The following is a 20,421-nucleotide window of genomic DNA, read 5'->3' as shown; positions in this document are numbered from 1 at the left end:
CTTTCAATAATGAGATTCCTCTGATGCTTTGGAAACTCTCTGCTGACCATGACTTTTGCTGTAGGATGCGACTAAGAAAATGTCAGGAAAGACCTACTAGAATAGCTGAACTTTATTTGGGGCTAATCAGAGGCACATTAAATGATGGTGGGTGTGTACTGACTCCTATTTAACAGGATTTTGAATGTGATTGCTTAATTCTGTACACAGCTACATCCCCAGTTATAAGAGGGTGTGCACACTTATGCAACCACATTATTTTCGTTTTTTATGTTTACTCCCCCCCCTAAAAGATTTTAGTTTGTTTTTCAATTGAGCTGTACAGTTCATAGGTCACATTAAAGGTGGAAAAAGTTCTGAAATAATTTATCTTCATCTCATTTTTTCACATCACAGAAACCTGACATTTTAACAGGGGTGTGTAGACTTTTTATATTCATTGTATATGAATACCAGCAATATCGTATGTACTCTCCAGCGCCTCAGCATATGCACAGCCAAAAGGGAAGCCAAGGGTACCAGGGCAGCGACAACCAAAGGAAATGCTTCAGGGGTGCAGCCCTCCTCAGATGGGGAAATCAGCCACTGGATAGAGAGAAAACAGGTGGCGCACACACCTAGTGCATTATCCAAGGTTTATTGTAGGAATGAAAGAATAATAAAAACATACTCGCAGACAAAGCATGTACCTAAAAAGCATAGAAAAATGACAATGGCCACAACGGCAGCCATTTGACCACACTGACAGTGAGAACACCTTGCCTGCCGTTGTGGCCATTGTCATTTTTCTATGCTTTTTAGATACATGCTTCGTCTGTGAGTATGTTTTTATTATTCTTTCACTCCTACAATAAACCTTGGATAATGCACTAGGTGTGTGCGCCACCTGTTTTCTCTCTATGAATATAAATATATAAAACCAAAAAAGTATTTAAAATGTAAAATAAATTATGTTCTAAATAAATTGAAAAATTAAATGGATTTGAAGGTATTATATGTAATTTCCTTTTAATGAGGTAGTAAATCGCAGCAAAACCCCCCAAAAAACTGGGCCCCAGGCAGTTTAAGTCATAATGTGCTAGTATGCTCAGCATACCCGTGCCATTCCTTCAAAGCCCCATGTCGTAAAGAGTGACTCTCGTGCACATGTGCAGGAGTGATGTCACAGTTCAGTCATTCATACCGCTGAAGCCCGCAAACTCGGAAGTAAGACCGGGTGAAAATGGAGGCACCTACAGTGGCACGTTATGGCAGACTTACCTGAAAATGAATCCCTCCAGTGGCATGCTGTCACCGCTGTAGGCACCTCCATCTTCACCTGGTCTTCCTTCCAGGTTTGCAGGTTTCAGCGGTATGTATGGCTGAGCCACGATGACATCACTCCCCCGCATATACACGTGGGGGCCACTCTTTATGGCACAGGGCTCTGAAGGAACGGCACGGGTATGCCATTCCTTGAGAGCACATGCGTCGGTGATGTCACTGGCTGCTGCCAGAGTAAATATCTCCTAAATGTGCACCGATATTTACCGTACCTGTAGGTAACAGTTAACCAAGGGCGTTTACTCCCACAAGAATATGTACAGCCTGAACTTTTTGTGTTAGATTTGTATAGAGTGTGGAATTCTAAGAACCTCTGTCCTCATTGGGGAGACTCCCCCTCATTTGTCTTGGAAAGTATCATTAATGGTACAGGATGTAATGGGAAATCCAAACACGTCACAGGAACAGGAGGTAAATGGAAATCTTCCAATAGATATAACCCCTCGCCTACAGGGCACTTATACCCTCTTCCTGCCCAGACCAATTTCCAGCTTTCAGCGCTCTTGCACTTTGAATGACAATTGCGCGGTCATGCAACACTGTACCTGAAATTTTGAAATTTTTATCATTTTTTTTGTGACAGAGAGAGCTTTATTTTTGTGGTATTTAATCACCTCTGGGTTTTTTATTTTTTCTTAAACAAACCAAAAACCACTGAAATTTTTTTTTTTAAAAAAATTTTCTTAGTTTTTATTATAAAATTTTGTAAATAAGTAATTTTTCTCCTTCACTGATGTGAGCTAATGAGGCTGCAGTGATGGGCACTGATAGGCTACACTGATCGGTGGCACTGATGGCCACTGATGAGGCACTGGTAGGTGGCACTGATGGGCATTGACAGGCATCACTGATGGGCACTGATAGGCGGCACTGACTGGCACTGTTAGGTGGCACTGATAGGCAGCACTGACAGGCAGCACTGATGCACACTGATAGGTGGCACTGACTGGCACTGATAGGTGGCACTGAAAGACAGCTCAGATGGGCACTGAAATGTGGCACTGATGGACACTGACAGGTGGCACTGCTGGGGCTACACAGATCATCAGGGTACACTAATCATCAGTGCTCTGATGATCAGTGTACATGTCCCCTCCGAGGAATGCCGATTACCGGCTCTCGTCTCCTCTGTCAGCGTGACAGCTCATGAGGAGAGAAATGCCGATAACCGGCATTTCCCTATTTACACGTGATCAGCTGTGATTGGACACAGCTGATCACATGACTGAGCCAACATCTTCTGCTCTTTCCGTTATTCGGTGATCCACTGTGTCCGAGGGACACAGTGCACCACCGATCCCGTAGCCACGCATGCGCGGTTAGAATGGGAAAACCGCCTTGCGCCCGTCATTACGTTATATGGTAGGCGGGAGGTGGTTAATAAAGGATATCTCCTCAAGATGGAAAGATCTCCTTTTCACCAAGAGTGAACGTAGAAAAAAAGATCCAAAACTTTGGGTTGTCACTAGAACAGGAATAGAGGGAAAATTCTCCAATGGAGACACTATTTCTGGTAACAACCAGGGATTCCTTCACTTTGGATAGAGTTTCTCTCATTTCCTGTTTTGGCTATGGGACAAGATGTCAAGGGAAATCTACATGGCTGAAAGAAAAAAAAATACAATCTGATCTTAGAGTAGAACTAAAAGAAAATCTTATTTTTTTCATTTTGGATAGAGTAAGGGAAGGTTATAAACCCTGTCAGGGTTTTTTCCCTATCTTTGTCCCACTGGGGCGATTTTGTTTTTTCATTTTCTGTCCCATAGCCAAAACAGGAAGTGAGAGAAATTCCTTCCAAAGTGAGGGAATCCCTGGTTATCACCAGAAGTAGTGTCCCCATTAGATGATTTCCCCTCTATTCCTGGTCTAGTGACAACCCAAAATATGGATTTTTTTACTTTCACTCTCAATGATAATGATAAAAAAGACAAATTGAGTGGGTGAATCTCCCTAATGGGGGCACAGACAGCAATAAAAACCTGGAGCTGCAGAATTCAACTGTTTGCCAACAGTTTCACGTAGATGAATTCTGCCAATTACAGAAAAGGCTTTGGATGAGACCCCTGGGATGGTTAGAGATGTGAATGATGGAATAGCAGCTTGTATGACGTTATCTTACAATCAATTGCAGTCGGGAACACCTGAGCAACCGAATACTTATTTTCGTGAATGAAATGTCAAATGAAGATGACAGTGAACTTAAGATTTCACACGCCAACGCATCAAAAGATAACCAGAAGACTGCATTAGAACCCTGCGCGGAGTGAAGCATTCAGAATCGCTTTAATAAGATCACAGCTCAAAAAAGAAGAAAAAAACTTCCATGGCAATCAATTGTGCATCTCTATTTCTGACTTTTGCTTGGAGATAGGAGACCCCGGCCTCCTGGTCTGCCTAACATGTGACACTTCCGCGTCATTGTGGATTTGACAGTCTGGTCTTCTGTGCAAAAAATAAACCATAGCAAATGAAATACAGATTTAGGGCAGAGAGGATGAAAGCCAGTTACGCCACTGGGAGGGTCACCAGACTCCGGTTCACACGATAACATCGGGTTTTCTCAAAAGGGATGGCAACTCTTTCCCACTTTACAGCTACTTTGCCTTAAAGTGGACCTGTCACTAAAATATAAAACACTGGCTGACACAGCAGTAACAAACCACATCACTATTCTGAGCTAAAGGAGTATCTTTAAAAAAAATAAAATAAAAATAAAATAAAAAACATATATAGCTTTTGCATTCTCCTGAGCAACCAAAAAGATCTAAATCACATGGTCCACTGTTTTCGATGAAACATGTTCTGTTTGGTTGACCTCATGTAAGACAGAAGGATTGGCAGGCACTGTGTAGCACAGGCTTTCAACCCTTTTAAACCCAAAGGAACCCTTGAAATAATGTTCAGGTCTCAGGGATCACCTGCTAAAAATGATTTTGTACACAAATTGCAGTATGTTAGCCAAACCACATTGCTAGTATCCCCTTACATTAGTGGTCATTAGGAAGAATACCCTTTTACACTGGTGGTCCATGTGTTTTCCCATACATTATGGGACAGTTACTTGGCCTTAGAAGAATGTTCCTTACATGGACGTCAGTGGGAAGAATCTCCCTTACATTGGGGGCAAGAGGGAAGAACGCTCCTTACATTAGTGGTCAGTGGGAAGAATCTCCCTTACATTGGGGGTCAGTGGGAAGAATCTCCCTTACATTAGTGGTCAGTGGGAAGAATGCTCTGTACATTGGAGGTCAGTGGGAAGAATCTCCCTTACATTGGGGGCAAGAGGGAAGAACGCTCCTTACATTGGTGGTCAGTGGGAAGAACGCTCCGTACATTGGAGGTCAGTGGGAAGAACGCTCCGTACATTGGAGGTCAGTGGGAAGAATGCTCCGTACATTGGAGGTCAGTGGGAAGAATGCTCCATACATTGGAGGTCAGTGGGAAGAATGCTCCATACATTGGAGGTCAGTGCAAAGAATGCTCCGTACATTGGAGGTCAGTGTGAAAAATGCTCCTTACATTGGTGCTCAGTGCGAAGAATGCTCCGTACATTGGTGATCAGTGGGAAGAATGCTCCGTACATTGGAGGTCAGTGGGAAGAATGCTCCGTACATTGGAGGTCAGTGTGAAAAATGCTCCTTACATTGGTGCTCAGTGCGAAGAATGCTCCGTACATTGGTGGTCAGTGGGAAGAATGCTCCTTACATTGGAGATCAGTGGGAAGAATGCTCCTTACATTGGAGGTCAGTGTGAAAAATGCTCCTTACATTGGAGATCAGTGGGAAGAATGCTTCCTACATTAGTGGTAAATGGGAAGAACGCTCCTGTCAGGGATTGCTCCCTCGCTGTCACGCAGTTGTGCGCCGAATCCCTGTCAGCTGCGGCGGTGCGAGTGCGCAGGAGCGTGCGGGAGCGCACATGTCACCGCAAGGCGGGCTATTTAAATCGCTAACACAGTTTAGCCTATGCCTTCTGGTCTATAACGTCCTGTACAGCATAACCTGATTCTGTTGCCTGTATCTGATCTGACCCTGACTCCACCTGCACCAACCCAGCTTATCCCTGACTATCCGCTTGCCTGCTCCCTTGTACCTCCCTTGTACCTGATCCGCCCGATTGATCCTGACTCGGCTTGTCTGACACCGCTGTACATACCTGCACCTGGCCTGTATCCTGGTTGCCGCCATACCTACCTAGTGAGAAGAATGCCCCTTACATTGGTGGTCAGTGGGAAGAATGCTCCTTACATTGGAGGCCAGTGGGAAGAATGCTTCTTACATTAGTGATAATTGGGAAGAATGCCCCTTACAGTGGAGGTCAGTGAGAAGAATGCTTCTTACATTGGGATCAGAGGAAAGAATGCTTCCTAGATTGGTGGTAATTGGGAAGAATGCGTCTTACACTGGGGGTTAGTGAGAAGAATTCCCCTTACATTGGTGGTTAGTGGGAAGAATGCTCCTTACATTGGTGGTCAGTGAAAAGAATGTTCCTTACATTGGAGGCCAGTGGAAAGAATTCTCCTTACATTGGCGGTCAGTGGGAAGAATGCTTCTTACATTAGTGGTAATTGGGAAGAATGCCCCTTACATTGGAGGTCAGTGAGAAGAATGCTTCTTACATTGGGGTCAGTGAGAAGAATGCTTCCTACATTGGTGGTAATTGGGAAGAATGCTCCTTACACTGGGGGTCAGAGGGAAGAATGCTCCTTACACTGGGGGTCAGAGGGAAGAATGCTCCTTACATTGGGGGTTAGTGAGAAGAATTCCCCTTACATTGGTGGTTAGTGGGAAGAATGCTCCTTACATTGGGGGTTAGTGAGAAGAATGCTCCTTACATTGGGGGTTAGTGAGAAGAATGCTCCTTACATTGGTGGTTGGTGAAAAGAATAATCCTTACATTGGTGGTCAGAATGCCTTTATAGATCGTTAACATGATCCTTGAGTGGTTACTTAACCTGAGTAAAAAAAGAGGAGAAGGTCCACGGGTGCCAAAGGCTCTGCCAAGCAGAACTACGCAGGCCCTATCAGGTGATCCATCATTGAACCCCTAGAAGCCTCTGGAGGAACCCTGGTTGAGACTGGCTGGTGTAGTCTACAAGCAAGAAGCGGAGCCTGTGTATTTAAGAAATGAATAAGGCTGCCCCGTGCACATACATAACTACACAGAATGTTTTATCGCACTGTGTCCCTGCTGCCCTGACAACAAGTGATGCACACTGCAGCTTACAGCAACTTCCTGAGGGAAGCAAAGTATGCAGGGAAACCGAAACGCCTATTTCAACATCTACCCACTATACACCAGAAAGGGAGAAAATGCTACATAAAGAACATCAAGAATCATAGAAGGCAGAATATTGGTTATTTGGCGTGTACCCTTTCCTAGCTGCACTAGGACCTCTGGTTTTCAATATTTGCTTGACATTTTTGTCTTTCTGGGTTTTTCTTTTACACCCTTTGTTGCATCTCAGTGCTGCTGACCTCCTGCATCCTCTTTGCAGCGTTTTCCTGTCTACATGCTCTCCAGCAGGATCACCAGGTATTATTTTAAATTAAAGCTGAAGATTTAAAACGATTAAAAGTGACTTCTGAAATGACATGAATGTTCATGCTTATATAAGAATTTAGCGATTGGGTTTACATATACTTTAAAGCCCATCTCTGGGGAAAGTAAAAATCCTCCCTTTCAATGGGGATTCCCCCGCTCTGCAACAGTTAAATGCTTGGTTAGGTCTAAAGGGTAGCAAAAAGTCATTATTCTTACCTGATCCTCTGCTCCACTGTCAGCCGGAGGTCTCCTCTATTCCACTACGCTGCTGCGGTGGACTGTCCCTTGGCATCCTCATGTTCAATGCAGGGCTTTGGGCTCTGCATTGGACTTGATGAAGACAGAGGACCTTACTGGAGGGGGGAAACTTCAGGGTCCGGTACTACAGCCTGAAGGAAGCCTGCAAAAGTGGAGGATCATTTAGGTAAAACGGCTTTTTGTGCCCCCCCCAGACCTAAACAAGCATTTAACCCCTGCAAGGCCGCGGCAGCCCCACTTAAACACCTGTTCATACTAATGGTGTTCTCTGAAGAGCAATCTGTACTCAGATTGCTCTTCAGAGAGCATTTGACAGGCTTTAACGCTTTGTTCTCCACACTAGCACTACCACAATAATACGAGTTTATTCACTGCATGCAAAGCAAGTGATTGTGGGGTGTTCCTGAAAGCGACAGGGGGTATAATGCTTGCTGTGACCGCGAAGCAAAGCATCGTGACCATAGCATGTATACACCCCCTAAATTGGGCAGCAGATGGGGAGGGGATAAAAGTGTGGCTCAACTGCTGGGTTTTACTGCCCTCCTACAGCCAGTGTGAATGAACCCTTGGGGAGTGTACACCCCCTTCCTGAAAATAAATAGGAAAAGTCAAATAAGATTTTGAAATAAGTAGCTACATGAAAAGTCTGCATCCATCAGAAGAATCTAGGATTTTATGTTCTGGGCTGTAAGTACGGAGTTGCCCTTTACCAGCAAAGAGGAAATCTTGGAGCAGATCCAGCAGGATAGCGGAGACCGGAGTGATTGATTTCACACCGACTGCACGGAGAAAAGGAAAAGCGGAGTAAAATAAACATTATTTCTGAGCCTGGGACTCTTTTTAAGAGCGTGTTTGTCATCGGAAAAGTATGCCCTTTAAAGGCGAGAGCGAGAGAGGCTGCAGGCGGCCCCTATGACAAGGCACTATCAACATTCGCTCACTGACATGCGCCGGGCAGCTTCAAGCTGTGATAACAGTTTATTTACTGCGGTTGCACTGAGCGTTTAAAGACCATTACAGAGATATTTTTACTCTGATCCATCGCATTTTCGTTTGCTAAAAGTCACGATGCTCAAAACTGAACTCTAGATAAACAACTAAACACACAGATAAGACACGCATATGGAAGATGTCTTCTGTGCCAAAGGATCTGGAATTGTGTTCAGCCACTGTTGTGATTCACAAACCTCTGCCAGACAGTGCAGCCAGGAGGGTGACACCACTTTCTCTGCCGTTGCTTCACCAGGACACAGAAATTCTCATCTCCGTATGTGTCTCTCCCTCGCCATCTGGATAAGCGAGGCGCCAATCTCTCGCCAATGACTTTCTGACCTGTTTTCACCCAGTAGGGAGCGGCACCTTGCACATCCAGCCCGCGAGGAAGTGAATCCTCTCACTGTAATGTGATATTGGATATTACATGTAGGTGTTGGGGGACATGCATGTGTTAATGCGTTCATTACTGCAACGCACATTACATGTGTCGATATGTTGCTGTGCCATTCATTTTGAGTGGTACCCAGGGGCGGACTGACAACTCATGGCAATAAAAATACTGCATGTGTTCTGCTCTAGAACCCTGGTGCCCAACCTGTGGCTCAAGGGCCGCATGTGGACCTTTGGTATATGATGTGCGCCCCTTGGACCTCAGTAGTCTGTAGTGGGAACATTGATTAAAGTAATGACATTGATCCCTACAGGGGTGGACTGACAACTCATGGGGCCCCTGGGCAATAGGGGATCATGGGGCCCCTGTGTCCTTGCCCAAGCTCAAAAAAGCCTATAAAAAAGGTACCAGGGGCATCTCATAGGGCCCCCTACTGACCCCGGGCCCTCGGCAGTGGCCGAGTTTCCAAATGGTCAGTCCGCCCCTGGTGGTACCCCAACACACTAAGGCAACATACATTCATTGCAAGATGCAGGAACAAATGGCAATGCCCCGTAGTACACTGAAACAAAAATGTTGTGACACATCCAAATTTAAGAAGCATTTTGGTGGGTTGGAAGCCCATTGATTTCAATAGGCTGCCTTAAAGTGATAAGTGTAATAAAGTGATTCCCCATGTGAAGGGGAAGAAAGGAGAGAAGAGATCAGTGCTGTGCAAGGCTGCATCTCTTCTCCTTTCTCTTCCTCCCCACACAGAGACTCAAACAGCAGCAGGAGCCATTGCCTCTTGCTGCTGTCAATCAAATGCAGTGAAGATGAAGTCAGTGGCAGGGCTAAGTCCCACTGTGTGTGTCAATGGAGCGTGTTTCTGTAGACACAAAGTTAGGGAGCGAGCATGCACCGTGTGCCCCCTAGCAAAAGGCTTGCTGTGGGGACACACAAAGAAGAGGAGGAGCCAAGACTGCTGGTGGGGGACCCGAGAAGAGGAGGATCAGTCATTGCACAGAGCAGGCGGGTATAAAATATAGGCTATTTGAATAAAAAAAAAAAAAAAAATCAGACTTTAGTAACACTTTAATGCAACGTATGTTAGTCCCAGCCATGGGAGTTGATCAAGTGACCAAGGGAGGAGGTGTAGATGGAGAAGAGAAGGGGTCCAAGGACAGAATCTTGAGGCACCCCTACAGAAAGAGGGAGTGAAGAGGAGGAGACAGAGTTATAAGTAACACTGAAGGAGCGCTGCGATAGGTAGGAGGAGAACCAGGAGAGAGCAGTGTCTCTGAGACTCTTATTCCCACACTACTGTTGGGTCCAGGATCATGTGTCATTCTCCAGGTTTTGGGAATATGCGTTTCTCCTCTTCACTGATTTGGTGATGTATCAATCTGGGCACTCCCACATGTCATGCTTTTTGACCCAACATTAACCGCTTCCCATCTGCCCTATAGCAGAAATACTGCTACAGGGAGGCACGGGTGTGCAAAATCACATATATATATATACATGAGTTTGCATTCATGGGTAGGGGGCGCACGTGAGCCGTGCGTACACCCTACCACACTGCCATACGTGGCTGTCAATCACCGGGTCCCAGAAGGTAATTATTCGTCAGCACCCGGTGATTCCCGACGATCACTGACGGGGAGGAGAACTGTATTGTTTACTAACAGTTCTCGTCCCTGTCTGCTCAGGCAGCTTGCAGAAGCACCAGCACACCTCCCTCTAGTAAAACACTCCCTGCACATAATTAACCCTTTGACTGCCCCAGATGTTAACCCCTTCCTGCCCAGTGCCATTAATACAGTGTCAGTGTTTTTTGTTTTTTTTTAGCACTGATCACTGTATTGGTGTCACTGGGGATGACAAAAATCCAGTACCTGTACCGCCATTTGTAAATGCTATAACTTTCACGTAAACCAATTAATTTACACCTAATGGGATTTTTTTTAGCAAAGACATGTCGCAGAATACATTTTGGCCTAGATTTATGACGAAATTTTAAATTTTTTTTACTGGATATGTTTAATAGCAAAAAGTCAAAAATATCAATTTGTGGGGAAAAAAGGACGTAAATTTCAATTGGGTGCAACGTTGCATGACCGCGCAATTGTCAGTTAAAGTAATGCAACGTAAGAAATGGCCTGGTCAGGAAGGGAGGTGAATCTTCAGGAGGGCAAGTAGTTAAAGTGAATTTCGATTTTAACTATTCCTGGGCTTGTGACTCTATTGACTTCTACGGGGTTGGTTGGGAGCAGTCCTTTATTTGTTGTTTAACCAATTCAATACCGGGCAATTTTCCCCCTTCCTGTCCAGGCCATTTTTCAGGTTTCAGCGCTCTCACACTTTGAATGACAATTGCGCGGTCATACAACATTGTACCCAAACTAAAATTTTATCATTTTCTTCACACAACTAGAGCTTTCTTTTGGTGGTATTTAATCACCGCTGGGGTTTTTATTTTTTGCTAAATTAACAAAAAAAGACCAAAAATTTTGAAAAAAAAAAGTTTTTCTTTGTTTCTGTTATAAAAGTTTGCAAATAAATAATTGTTCTTCATAAATTTAGGACTCCCTCCACCAGACACCTTTCCCACCCTTGGAAACGAAAAAAAAGTTAATGAGCAACTCACACCTAGCTAATCTCAACACATACTGCTGTCTCTGCTTCTACTCTCTGTATTTCTCTGAAATAGTTAATAATTTACCACTTTTCAGTGCATTCTGGGCATTTGGGAGGTTCTCCTGTGCTTATCTTTAAAAAATGCTTCTAAACGCAAGCACACATAAACGTGGCTAAACAGACGTTTTTTAACCTACGTTTTCCAGCAATCAGTTTCCATCGTTCAGAAGTGTCCCGTGTACATGGGGCCTAAGAATGTGAAACAGCCACAATGCTCAGACAGTGAAGAGGCCACGTGATCTCCGCCTAGACTTTTGGTCACATGAGGTGGCTCAGAAGGAACATTTGTAGTCATATCAAGAAAGAGATGTTTTTTCACTAAAATACGCCTGTAATTTGGTAATGCTGGGATGTTCAAGGATGATTCATAATGAAGCGTAAATTTTACATCCTCTATTATTATAAGATTTCTGGGCCTGCCCCAGAGACAGAAGACCTGGTAACTGTGTCCCTGAAACTCAGACTGGATTATCTCCGAAACCGAATAACATGCTTTTAGCGTGACCTTCGAAGTCATTTAGCAAATGTGCAATCACTGCCACAGGGGATGAAGACATCATAGTCCTTTCCTTGCCTGGGATTAGTGTCAGAAATATTGACAAATCCTCGGAGATAGCGCACATTCCTGGAGAAAACACTAAATGCCAATAAATGACAAAGCATCCCGTAATGTCAGATCGTCCTCGGACACCTACCGTGTCCTTCCTATCATCCTTTCTGACCAGGCCAAAGCAGGCAAGGGAGTCAGGAAAGGTAAACTCGCTCAAATCACTCTTCATTTTACCATAATGGGGTAAAAGGCTACCTCCAAGCTGTGTACATTCAGATTACTTTTCAGAGGGTGGTTGACAGGCAGCTTTCATTTTGCGGAGGTATTGCCTTCCAACATGACACGGGGTATAATTGTTACTGCGTCTGCAAAGCAAAGCATCGTGGCTGTGGCATGTGTCTAGTCTCTGTTGTAGGTCAAAGCGGTATTAACCACTTGCCCTCCAGAGGATTTACCCCCCTTCATGACCAGGCCATTTTTTGTGTTACAGCGCTGCGTTACTTTAACTGACAATTGCGTGGTCATGCAACGCTGCACCCAAATGAAATTTACGTCCTTTTTTTCCCATGAATTGAACTTTCTTTTGGTGATATTTGATCACCTGTGCGTTTTTATTTTTGCGCTATAAAAAAAAAAAAAGACCGACAATTTTGAGAAAAAAACAATTTGACTTTTTGCTATTAAACATGTCCAGTAGAAAAAAAAACAACAACAAATTTCGTCATAAATATAGGCCAAAATGTATTCTGTGACATGTCTTTGCTAAAAAAAAAAAAAAATCCCAATACATGTAAATTGGTTTAAGTGAAAGTTATAGCGTTTACAAATGGCGATATATATATATTGGGATTTTTTTAAAATTTTATTTTTACTAGTAATGGCGGCGATCAGCGACTTATAGCGGGACTGCAGGACTGCGGCAGACATTCTGACTTCCCCAGTGACACCAATACAGTGATCACTGCTAAAAGAAAAGCACTCACACTGTACTAAGGGCACTGGGCAGGAAGGGGTTAACCTGAGGGGCAATCAAAGGGTTAACTGTGTGCATGAGTGTTTTGCTAGGGAGCGGTGTGTGTGTGTGTTTCACTGTAAGTACACTGCTCTGGATGGCTATGCTGTGCACAGTCATCCAGAGCAGTGTGCCCGAGCTGACAGGGAGGAGGACTGTTAGTAAACAAAACAGTCCTCCACCCCGTCGATGATCACTGAAAATAACCAGGCGCCGGCGAGTAATTACTGTCCGGGACCCGGTGATTGACACCCGCGAATGGCGGCGCAGGTAGGGTGTGCGCGTGTTTTGCGCGCTCCCCCTACCCGGAAATATACGTGATTTTGCGCACCCCTGCCGCCCTGTAGCAGTATTTCTGCTATAGGGCAGTGGGGATGTGGTTAAACCTAAAGCGAAAAATGTAATATATTGCTGCTTACCAATCATTAGATGTGGGGACTGCATTAGTTTTCTTTTTTTTTGCCCCTCTGTTTCACCTGGTGATCTGGCCAGTAACACACCACCTTTGATCCTTACTGGACTAAAATTGTATCTGGACTATTGAACAGTGCCATGCTGCCTCAATTATTCTTCTTGAAGTTTTTATTGCTGTTTGTGTCCCTGTTGGGGAGATTTATTCTAGGTGACCATTGTCACCTGGACAAAATAAAGTCATGAGAAATCCCGAGAACAATACATATTGGGAAATCTTCCAATGGGCACATTTGTTCCTGGGACAACTGTCTAGGGCAGGGGTCTCCAAATTTTCTAAACTTTAGGGGTGCCCGACTGTGGCCATTGGGAGTAGAAAAGGTCCCGATGTCAGTGGGAAAAAAACAATGCTCCATCGTGCCCCATCGTTTGTGTCATTGGGAGGAATTGAGCCCTATCATCGGTGTCACTGGCACTATTCTTGGTGTCATTGGAAGAAATTGTGCCCCATCATTGGTGTCATTGGGAAGAATGTCCCCCCATCATTGGTGTCATTGGGAGAAATTGTGCCCCATCGCTGCTGTCATTAGGAAGAATGGTGCCCCATCATTGGTGTCATTGGGAAGAATAGTGATCCATCGTTGATGTCATTGGGAGTAATTGTGCCCCATTGTTGGTGTTACTAGGAGGAATTGTGCCCTTTCATTGGTGTCAGTGGAGGGAATGATGCCCCATTGTTGGAATCAGTGGATGAAATAGTGCCCCAAGGGCTGGATAAAAGCAAGCAAAGGGCCACATCTAGCGCCCAGGCCACAGTTTGGAGACCACTGGTCTAGGGGAATGCATTTTACATTCCTCTAATGCACACTGCCATGTCTATGATGACTATTGATTTATATTGATTTCAATATCAGGCAAAAAAAATGCACCAAACTGCATTAGTGTGGCACTTTGAATCTTCCTCTTGAATTTTTTATTGCTTTCTGTGCCCCCATAGGGGTGGATTCACCCCTCTCTATTTGTACTGAGACCATTTACACCAAGACATAAAATGAGGGGAAATCCAACATTTTAGAGCTGTCCTCAGAACAGGTAGCTATGGGGAAATCGTCCAATAGGGACGCCTATTCCAAGGACAGCTGACTGGAATTCTGTTCAGGATGGGAGATTTTCACCTATGCACATTGACGTGTTGTGACGCATATTGATTTATATTGATTTTGGTGGAAAACATTTCAGACACCCAACCGCATGAATGGTGTGAATGGGTCCTTAAGGTGAACCTGTGCTTTAATGAAGGGAGTGCAAAACAGAAGGTTCCATTGTTCTCCCACAGCTGTGTTTGTCTGTTGGAGCCAACAGAAGTATCCAATACTTGTAAGTATCAGGAGCATGCTCCCATCCCTCCCACAATGCAGCCAATCGGGGACAAGGAGTGCCTATCCCTGTGCAAGCTCTGACCAGACTAACTTGGAGCTTACACTGGACTTTTTCCTTTGTACTGATGGGCAAACGTAGTGGAGGGGAATTAAAGGAAAGAGAAGTATAAGTAGCAGAACAGGAGCAAATAAATTAACCTACTCATGGTTGTGCTTCTCTGCATGGGCAAACAATGCGTTTACTTTCAAGTAGATGTTTCCAGGACCTTGTAGATGCACCCATGCCTGCTTTCTTTGCAGCCTTTTCCAAAATCTTAGATTAGGCAAAGTCTTGTGCCGCCTCTCTCAACCTTTTCAACACAGAGGAACCCTTGAGATAACTTTCTGGTCTCAAGGAACTCCTGCTAAAAATGACTATATCTACAACTCATGATATATTAATGTGATAGTCAGTGGGAAGAATACTCCTTACACTTGAGTTCATTGGGAAGAATCATTGGGTTTTATTGGGAAGTTGAGAGGAAGAAATTGCTCATTGTTTGCGGAACCCATAGCAACTACTGGAGGAACCATGGTGTAGCAATGGGGTCTCCAAACTTTCTAAACAAAGGGCCAGTTTACTGTCCTTCAGACTTTAGGGGGGGCAGACTGCGGTCCACTGGAAGCAGAAAATATCCCGTTATCCGTGGGTGTAAACAATGCTCCATCTTTGGTGTCATTGAGAGGACTAGTGCCCCATCGTTAGTATCATTGGGTGGGTAGAATAATGCACCATTGTTGATGTCACAGGGAGGAATTGCGCCCCATCACTGATGTCATTGGGAGGAACTGTGCCCCGTCGTTAGTATCATTGGGTGGGTAGAATAATGCACCATCGTTGATGTCACGGAGGAATTGCGCCCCATCACTGCTGTCATTGGGAGGAACTGTGCCCCATCGTTAGTATCATTGGGTGGGTAGAATAATGCACCATCGTTGATGTCACAGGGAGGAATTGTGCCCCATCAGTGATGTCATTGGGAGGAACTGTGCCCCATCAGTGATGTCATTGGGAGGAACTGTGCCCCATCATTGGGAGGAACTGTACCCCCTTGTTGTTGGTGTCAGTGGGGGGAATCATGCCTCGTTGGTGTCAGAATATGAAATATTGCACCAAGGGCTGGATAAAAGCAAGCAAAGGGCCGCATCCAGCCCCCAGGCCACAGTTTGGAGACCACTGGTCTACTGGGAGATTCAGATTGTACACATTGTAAAAGCTGACAAGTAGAAATAATGAGCTTAAAGAGGAACTCCCCCCACCTCTATAGCTGAGTGCACAAAAAATATAGTTCCATGCCCAGTGATCCAGCGGTGTTTTCTAGGGATCTGTCGCAGCACACTAGGTCCAGTGCTTCCATTTCCATCTGATGCCATTGGGGGGTGGGGCGGGCGGCATTCTCCCCTGGGTTCTTGCAGCTGGTCCTGTGATGACACTCATGTGCCATGTCAGCTGAAAAAAACCTCAAAGAGACAGCCAGTGCCCTGACGATGAGGGACATGAGTACTCCATGGCTCCCTGGGATACGCAAAGTAGGTATCCCAGCAGGCTGTGGGCAACTACATACAAAATTTTTGCTTAGGTGAGATATCACGAAATGCGAGGAGGGGTTCCCGAGAAAGGTATCTTCCGAAAAATACATACATACATACTTTGCCTAGGCCAAAACAATAAAGAAATTGCAATGAACCATCAAGTCATTTGGACAATTTTTACTAGGTGCTCCTCACCACACAACCATAGACATGCCAAATCAAGAGCTCAAATGGGTTATCCAATGGGTGTTGGCAATTCACGGCATTGGGACCCCCAGCTAAATTTCATTCACAGAGAGAAAATCGTGTTTTCTTTCTAAGTCCTTATATGTGCTAGCCCTGGTGGATGAGACTTAGGGCTGCTTTCTCACTGATCCATTTTTAGGTGCACCTAAACACCAGGATCTCATGTCTTGGGGCTAAAGGCTCAGTGTGCATGAGGCCCAAAATATTAATATAGTGTTACATACTCATTTCAGATACAATTGGTGCTTTGCAGAGCACATTACCTCTTTTGGGGCCTGAAACGCGATGTAGTGTTGATAGATTTTGCGCGCTCGGCTGTTGAGGATAAAATGGGGGTGCGTATCCCGGTACTCTTCACAGGCCAACCAAAAATCCAGGTTTTCATCGCTGAACTCTGACTGCAGGAATACCCGAAAGAGAGCTCGCCCATCTAGAGGCACAGAAACATACAAGAGAAGGCACATTTGTAAAGAATATTACTAGTACCGTATGTTATGAACTATAATAATGTAAAGCGGTTGTAACTCCTTCCATATACCCAGTGAAGTGACTGGCTTTAGGTGATACACAGAGATGAAACAGATCCTCCTATACAAGTTGTACCTGTTTATCTGCAGTGTTCCCTTCTCTACATCCATTCAAGGCCAGAATTTATAAAGCTTCTCTGAGCTTTCAGAAACCAGGGGGCAGAGAGCTAAAATTACACTCTGCAGAGTTCAGTAAGAAGAACTCTGAGAGCTGATTGGATGGAAGAGGCACTCACCCCTTCACACAGCACACAGGGACAGAGCTGAGGCTGTCAATCACAGGCTGTGTACTGGAGCTCCCTCCCCTGTCACCTTTTTTCTCTTGGTGTCAGGAAAACTTGTCAGAAGTGACCAGAAGTTTGAAGCAGCAGACAGAAATGACACGTGGTGCTCTGGATTGAGACAAGTACACACTATAGAGAGATATGCTTTGTTCATATTTCATGTCTGAGGTTTACAACCACTTTAAGGGAGCCTAGGAGTAACACGATGGATGCCTCAGTATGAACCCGTACTATGCCCATGCAATAGGTTCCCTCTTCTACGCCATTCTTTGTTTTGCTTTGTTCAGCTGTTGGGCACTGTGGAAGATAGCCCTTGTCTAAACTCTGAGCCCTTCCAGTCAAAGTTTCCATTGACTTCTTCTACTACACTTTTAGTTGTACAGCACCATAAAACTTAAAGGGTAACTCTACTTTTGTGAGAAAAAAAATAGCAAATTAAAAAAAAAAGCACCCACGATATATCATATACAACTGCTACACAAGACACATTGTAATTTAAAGTGCTACTAAACCCACAACAGTACAATCAGTCTGTATATGCAGTAACGCATGCTTGTTATACTCTCTGTGGAATTTAAGGGGTTAATCCTCTGCATTGTGTAAAAAGGCTGTTTAATCCTTTCTTTTCTGTTCCTCCCCTTTGTCAAGCAACCACCTCTTATCTCCTGATAAGGCATTTGCACATGCTCAGTTTGGTGTGCATTGCTATATTTTTTTTTCTTGGGAGAATGCATGTGATCAGCACAGGGCCAATCAGCACTGTTCAGACAGAGGGTCAGGGGTTCTGAATCCTAACAGAGCAGAAAGAAAACTCCTCCTACAAGCTTTAGCTAGTGCTCTGCTGGACACTGATAGAAGCCACAAGACTGCTCTAACTGCTGATGAGAAAAGACATTTAGCAGTTTATATTTACTAAAATAATTGCATTTCGTTGTTCTGTGTACTTTGGGAGACCAGATATAGTGAATGCAGGGTCCGGGGAGACTGGATATAGTGAATGCGGGGTCCGGGGAGACCGAATATAGTGAATGCGGGGTCCGGGGAGACCGGATATAGTGAATGCGGGGTCCGGGGAGACCGGATATAGTGAATGCGGGGTCCGGGGAGACCGGATATAGTGAATGCGGGGTCCGGGGAGACCGGATATAGTGAATGCGGGGTCCGGGGAGACCGGATATAGTGAATGCGGGGTCCGGGGAGACCGGATATAGTGAATGCGGGGTCCGGGGAGACCGGATATAGTGAATGCGGGGTCCGGGGAGACCGGATATAGTGAATGCGGGGTCCGGGGAGACCGGATATAGTGAATGCGGGGTCCGGGGAGACCGGATATAGTGAATGCGGGGTCCGGGGAGACCAGATATAGTGAATGCGGGGTCCGGGGAGACCAGATATAGTGAATGCGGGGTCCGGGGAGACCAGATATAGTGAATGCGGGGTCCGGGGAGACCAGATATAGTGAATGCAGGGTCCGGGGAGACCAGATATAGTGAATGCGGGGTCCGGGGAGACCAGATATAGTGAATGCGGGGTCTAGGGAGACCAGACATAGTGAATTCAGAGTCCGGGGTTTAGTAACACTTTTAAAAATTGCCTGTCCTTTTTAATCTGCCGTGCAATCATTTTCTGTAAAATTCAATGCAGTATGGCAGCCTGGAGGCGTTCTGTATACCACTGCTGTACAGAACACCCCCAGAAATGTTATTTTCTGCTTGTGCGGTTGGCTCACTGAATTTCCCAGAAGTCTGCACTAAGACACAATTAGATTTTAGGCATCCTCTGCAATAGGAATTTCATTGTTTTGGTGAGACACTCCCTAGGAGCTATTTCTAAAGGGATGCAGACCCTGCAGCTTTTCTCATTAGAACACTGGGAGTCAAACAAGGAGATTATAATGAAACAGACCCTCCCCTTTAGAAACAGTCTGCACAGGACATGGTCGAATGGTTATTTTTTCCGGGCCACTTTTCCTTTCAAAATATAACAAAATCAGGAGAATATCCATTAACATTTACCATGAGATATAATTTGTCTGGGTACACTTATAGTTGTTGCGAAGATATATATATAGTTTTACTAACACATGTCCTAGGTTGCAAAACTGGGTTTGGGCGTTCAGGTTTGTTTTGACCCTGGTCATGAAGGGGTTAAGGACCTGACCATGGATGTAGGACAGACACAGCTCATCGGTTGGTTCGGCATTGACCTCACATAGCCAGGGTTGCTTGTAATTTAGCCTCAAGCTCTGTGCAAACTTCTGAGAACAGCAGCGAGCCAGTTATAAGAATGATTCCAGGAATTTCCGTCTACAAAGTGAGTATCGTTGCCATAGCTACTTAAAAGAGAAACGCGATTCCACTGTTTTTTTTTTTTTTCTTTTTTTGCATAAAGCCTTAGCTGGCTGTAGACTGAAATGGAAAGAATCATTCATTAATAACATTCAATTACAAAATCTCCTGTGTGGCAATTAAATTTGTATCAGATGTTATTAAAACTTTATTTTTTCTTTCAACAAAAAAGAGAATATATACTCTACCAATAGTGTTTAATAAGGCAGCATGAGGACTAGCGAAGAGGGGTAAAGTGCAGTAGCAAGCACCAACCAATCAGATTTCAGTGCGCTGTAGTCAGATCAGTGCGGGGGTTAATGCTTATCTCTTAGATTGTAAGCTCCAAGGATCAGGCCCTCCTATCCCTCTCGTATTGAACTGTATTGTTGCTGTATTGTCTCCCTTTATATTGTAAAGCGCTGAGCAAACTATTGGCGCTATATAAATTCTGTATAATAATAATGTTTGGGATCTGGTTAAAACTCGATGGTGGTGCTCCGTGAAAAATGGCAGAATTACGCACTCACCAGATGCGTAATAGTTATACACATTAAGTATGACATCCAGAGATTTCCTCATCAGATATACGTCTGGTCAAGGCTTAGGTGGTCCTCCCTCAAGGTAGTTGTCAGCAAAATGCCCGGTAACAAATTACGCAGTGTGACCGGGCCCTATGTAACATGGAAAAGTGCATACCTCTGCCGCAGAGAAAATGAATGATGTCAGGGATACCCCTCAGGAGTGTGCCCAGCTGATAGGACCTATTAACAGAGATGGACATTGTTCTCTTTCAGCAATGGGAGGTTACATGAACTTTTACTGACACTGTCTGATGAATGGAAAATAAAAACTGCAGACTCTTTGGTACATGAGCCAATTTTTGAAGAGTTATTTATGGACGCCGTAACAATGAAATGCC

The 20,421-nt window shown here is 44.6% G+C and overlaps 1 protein-coding gene across 2 annotated transcripts in view; it reads right to left on the bottom strand.

Annotated features, from left to right (window-relative positions):
* Positions 1-20,421, bottom strand: part of LOC149439353 (regulator of G protein signaling 3-like) — a 135,741-nt gene that overhangs the window by 9,998 nt on the left and 105,322 nt on the right. For both annotated transcript variants that reach the window (XM_089659130.1, XM_089659131.1), the window contains exon 6: positions 16,625-16,791. In XM_089659130.1, the coding sequence (XP_089515256.1) occupies positions 16,625-16,791 (167 nt within the window). The remainder of the gene's footprint in view (positions 1-16,624; positions 16,792-20,421) is intronic.

Source organism: Staurois parvus, unplaced genomic scaffold (assembly GCF_062004578.1).
Source record: "Staurois parvus isolate SC_StPar_1 unplaced genomic scaffold, SC_StPar_1.0 ptg001133l, whole genome shotgun sequence".
NCBI lineage: Eukaryota > Metazoa > Chordata > Amphibia > Anura > Ranidae > Staurois > Staurois parvus.
The sequence above is the reverse complement of the archived record's forward strand: the minus strand, read 5'-3'. Positions and strand labels throughout refer to the sequence as shown.